The 5,180-nt window shown below is 47.2% G+C and overlaps 1 protein-coding gene across 1 annotated transcript; it reads left to right on the plus strand.

Annotated features, from left to right (window-relative positions):
• The first annotated feature begins 1,353 nt into the window (after nt 1-1,353).
• Nucleotides 1,354-4,430, plus strand: tril (TLR4 interactor with leucine-rich repeats). Its single transcript, XM_003969052.3, has one exon. The coding sequence runs from the start codon at nt 1,533-1,535 to the stop codon at nt 4,056-4,058; it is 2,526 nt and encodes an 841-aa protein (XP_003969101.2). The 5' UTR covers nt 1,354-1,532; the 3' UTR covers nt 4,059-4,430.
• The last annotated feature ends 750 nt before the right edge of the window (nt 4,431-5,180 follow it).

A 5,180-nucleotide genomic window follows, 5' to 3' on the forward strand; every position in this document is an offset into this window, starting at 1 on the left:
AACAATCTCTGTTCTAAAAGAACCCCCCCTTGTTGCCTTTTTTTTTTTTTAAATCTGGTCTATTTATTTACCAAATTTTCTCAAACCTCATTCTGTCCAAAATGTGATGCAGCCTAATGGTTCACAAAACCCAGGTCTATGCTGATGAAATATTCTGTGTGTGCCAGCCTGTGACAGACATTTAAAAAATCGGAATGTTCTTTTTTTGATGCCTTTTCCTTAAGTGGCAGAAACAGACCGGAGAGACAGGGACACAGATACTGGAGAGAAATGGTGAGGCAGGAAATGACCCCCCAATGCGAGGGGCATTCCCAAGGGTTGGATTTCTCTCCCCCTCTCACACTCATACGCGGCCATAACATTAGAATGTGTGACGATGATCTCCACCAGCAGATATGCATGAGGCCAAACGTGGTTTTGGCTCTGTGCAGGAAATGTGAGAAAAGCTCACACAGGAAAGCTTTGTTCGCGTCTGTCCGTGCGATTTGGCGAACTCGTCCAGAAGATTTGTATCTATCAAATTTTGACATGGTAGGAACTGTGGCAAGGGTTAGCACAATCAGGGTTGGTCCCAACAGACATGGTAATACTTTTCTTGTTTTATGTGTCTGCGTCCAGGTTCTTTTACCGCTGGATTTAACTGTCCCACTTTCAAATGAGAGCTCTTAAAGGCAGCTTTTGCACCTCTACATGTTACATACATTTCATGACCTGAATTCCTCCTGTGCAAATGGGAAACATGTGTGTTGTATGGCCCCAGCACAAGGCTCACCATCGATGGAGCAGCTTTGAGCTGCTTCCTGTAAGATCAAATATGAGTATTTTATGCTGTATGAAATAATCAACTTCCGTGGTCACCTTAATTAATTGTGTTTCAACTTTTTTTGGTAACAGTGAGAGGCTGGTCAGCTCCGCACGTTGCTGCTGTGATGGAATCCAGAATGTCTGAGTTCTCCTGGGATTCCGTGGGAAGGAGATCTTCCTGTCTGCTTTGTCCATACCAGGGAACTGATCCAGAACGCAGACCCCTGGTGGCTAAAGGGGCCCGCAAAAAAAAAAAAACTCGGTCAAAGACTTTCTGCTGGTTTTTCACTCTTCCCTACATGCACATCGTGTGTGTGTGTGTGTGTGTGTGCGCGCGCGCGCATAATGTGTAGCATTATGTGCGCGTAAAGTTTTGGATCTAAAACTTTGGCAACGTAGGAGGGACTATTTCTCTGTCTGTCTGTCTCTCTCTCTTTCTTTGTGTGTGTGTGTGTGTGTGTGTGTGTGTGTGTGTGTGTGTGTTGCTCTGTAATTTGCAGCAGATGACCGCTTGGGGAGGTGGAGGCTTTATTGGGGAGGTTTGTGCTTCTTGAGCCGGAGTCAGCTCAGCGCGCGTATTAATTTGCTCTGCCGTCTCAGAAAGTGATGGAGCTGGGTGAATGGTGCAGGTTGCGGGTTACTCACAATTTTTAAGGGCAAAAAAGTGGATTATGGATGACTCCCCCTTACGCGTGAAAGGGCTGTGGGGGGATTGCACTTGAACCCGCATGATAAATGTCGCCTCAGTGTCTGGTTGGAGAAACAGCGGCGTGGGAATGGATACTGACAGTCTCCCCGCGTGGATGTGTGTTTTCCTGCTTGCGGTCAGTGGAGTCATCTCACCCTCCCATCAGGAGGGAAGCCTTTGTCCCGACCGTTGCGACTGTCAGCACCCTCAGCACACCATGTGCACCAACCGAGGTCTGCGGACTGTACCCGAGCCCGGCGGGCAGGTGTCCGAGGAGGTGTTGATCTTCAGCCTCGGGGGTAACTTCATCGGGAACATCTCCGACATCGACTTCCGGCGCTACAATAATCTCGTAAGGTTGAATTTACAGTACAACCAAATCCAGAATATTCATCCAAAAGCGTTCCAGAACCTCTCGAATTTAGAGGAGCTGTACTTAGGGCACAATCTGTTGTCAGATATAACCACCGGGACGTTACAGACTCTGAAGAAACTTACAATTCTTTATGGGAATAATAATGACATTAAGAGAATCTCACCAGGGCTTTTCACTCATTTGGGTAATCTGGTGAAATTGCGCCTGGATGGCAACTCACTCCAAGATTTGCAGGATTCCGTTTTTAAAAGTCTGACCAGTCTACATTATCTCCACCTGGAATCCAACAAAGTGCACCACATCCACAGAAAGGCTTTCTCCGGCCTCACCAGCCTGCGCTTCCTTAACCTGGCCCACAACAAACAGTCGGCCGTGCGCAATGCTCTCACATTTTCGCATCTCGCAGCTTTGACAACGCTGCTGTTGTCCGAAAATGAAATCCGGTACATCGGCGCCAACGTATTCCGAAATCTTAAGAAACTGTCTAGACTGTCACTCAGCAACAACAGAATTTCTCGCTTGGACAGAGGGGCTCTGAAGGGGCTGTCGAGCCTCAGAGAGCTTTTGATTGACGGCAACGAGCTGGAGGAAATCCCCGCCGGTCTCCTTGACTCCCTGGAGCGCATCGAGGAGCTTGACTTTAGTCGCAACCAGATTTCCAATGTTGACTCTTTGGCTTTTTCGCAACTTAAACATTTGAAAGTGCTGAAATTGGAGAATAACATGCTCACCAGCTTGTCTGGGGACATTTTTGCCCTTAACAATGTGCTTTACGACCTGGATCTCCATGGCAACAACTGGACATGTGATTGTCGACTGGAGGATTTGAAAAGATGGATGACCGCTGCCCATTCTCAGGGTAAATTGTTGACTGCTTTTCTACAATGTCAGCACCCAGAAGGACTGAGGGGGAAATATCTGGACTATGTGAACAGCTCTGAACTGCAACCCCTTGAAAAACTGCCCTACTTATGTGAGAGCCAAAGTAGACTTGAAGAGAGCCGGGGAGGGGGCGTGCTTGTAAAACTGGAGGGTGAAAAGATAGAAATGGGAGATGCAATAAAGCAGGAGGAGAGAGATGAGGTGGGGGAAGCTGAAGGTAAAGATTTATATCAGGGGGAGGAGGGTGTGCTCGTGAAGAGGAGGGAGAGAGAAAAGTGGAAGTCAAAGGGAGGGAAGGGGGAGGTAGGAGTCCAGGGAGATCAAGGGGGCGTAGCGGTGGCAGCAGCCTCCACTGCACTTGAAAAAAAGAAACCAAAGAAAGTGCCACTCAGGCCTGTCGAAGAGGCAGTTTTCACACGTGCCAAGGGGAGACGAAGGCCAAATGTCCTTCCCAGAACCGATCCGCCCCCAATTTTCCCCACGAGTCATGCTGGGGAGCGGCATGAAAATGCCACTGAGACACTTAGCGCCACTGTCCTGGTTCAGACGGGTGAAAAGTACGATCTCCTGATGTTGAACCACGAGGAATCCTTGCCTGTGATCACAGACCCATGCATGTTCAATCATTATTTCCTCACCAATGTTTCTGTGGATCACGTGACATCTAATACTGTCACCGTCTACTGGACCACAAAGGAGCATCGTCGGTACACGCCGGCGCCCGGACCGGGACTCGATGAAGTTCATTATAGGATCATGTATGATCGGTTCGGGACCCCAGAGCGATTCCCGCGCTATGTTTACACCCAAGGTACCGCTCGCTCTGTCACCCTGCGAGAACTCAGTTCAGAGGTCACATACATGATTTGTGTGGAAGGAGTCGTTGGAAGATCGGTGTGTCAAGTGGCACCCCGTGACCACTGCGCAGGGCTGGTGACTCTTCCGGCCGGGCTCAGCCCCGGATGGACACTGACCTCTGACCTCCAGCTCCTGACACTGGCCACTCTTGCGGCCAACATCATGCTCCTGGTGGTCATCGGCGGCATCTGGCTGGGGCGGCGATTGAAGAGGAGATTGCAGAGGAGGAAGTCTGCCGTGCACGTGCGGCACATGTACTCCACCAGGCGACCTTTTCGGTCGGCCCTAGCGACGGCCACCGCATCCACGGACTTCGCCAGCTACCAGAGCAGCCGGGCGGCACGACTGGTGCCCCACGCCGACGGTGACCTCATTGAATTCCCTTGCGATCGTTTTTTCGACAGCAACAGTGTCCGCAGGGACAGTGAAATGCAGCGATTCGTCGACTGAGCTGCAAATCTGCAGCCCGGTTGTCACCAGTTGTTGTCTGTGGGGACTGAAATTCATTAATACGTCAGAGCCGAAGACAGCTAACCCACAAAGGAAGTCCTGTCCCTCTCATTTCCTCTTCCCACCTCTGCTCTTCCTCCATAATATCCTTGCACCTGCAGATATTTCTGTGTGAAAGTAAACACGTATGCATGGTTGATCGCTGGTTCCATCCGCGGTGCTCGTATCTAATCGCAGACATCATATAAACTCGCAACTGTACATTGGGTGATAGTTGCAGCTGGCTGGCAAAACATTTGTATCATTGTTTTATACTTTCCTTTTTTTTTTTTACTGTATTACATGAAAGAATAAAATCCCTTTCAATGTGAATTATTGTCATTTTAGCTCCAATTTACATATTAACTGTCCTCTGGAACCCTGCTTATTTGACTGCTTTTTCAGCATAACTCTAGTGTGCTTTTCCACATGTCGATGATTTTAAAATGGACCAATTGAATTTTGAGTGTGTCCAACTGATTTATGATAGTTTAGGATGTTGTGGAACCTTTGCCTTTGCAATCATGTGAGGGTTGGTACTGCCACTATTAAATCGTACCTTCATTAAGTTGTCAGTGGAGTACAGTGCTGCCTGCATTTAGTCCATATCACTGAGTCATGATTTATAAGTATGTTTATGTTTTACAAAGTGATACAATTAATGCTATAAAAGCAAAAAAAAAAAAAAAAAACACACAATTATTTACATTTTCTTTTTCACGACAGCAATCACTAACCCAAACCGGTCGCTAGATGGCAGACTACACCAAACTGTATGTGCAATAAAACTGCCAAATGTAGTCTAGCACATTTAATAACAGGATATGCTCCTATTATGGTATTTAAAAAAACAGAAGAAGAACCAGAATAAGTGTTTTCTTTATTAGTTGACACAGATTGAGACACTGGTGACTGATAATCATTTTGCTCTAGAGCAGGTAGAAAAAAAAGTGCTTAAAAGGAAATACTGCACATAGTTGTTGTTTTTTATCAGGACAGGCACAGGTTCAATTTGAACTCTTAAAAAAGCCTCCCCCTCCCTCCCTAGTGTTAATTATTTGTATAAAAATACAGATTTTGATT

Source organism: Takifugu rubripes, chromosome 12 (genome assembly GCF_901000725.2).
Source record: "Takifugu rubripes chromosome 12, fTakRub1.2, whole genome shotgun sequence".
NCBI classification, from domain to species: domain Eukaryota; kingdom Metazoa; phylum Chordata; class Actinopteri; order Tetraodontiformes; family Tetraodontidae; genus Takifugu; species Takifugu rubripes.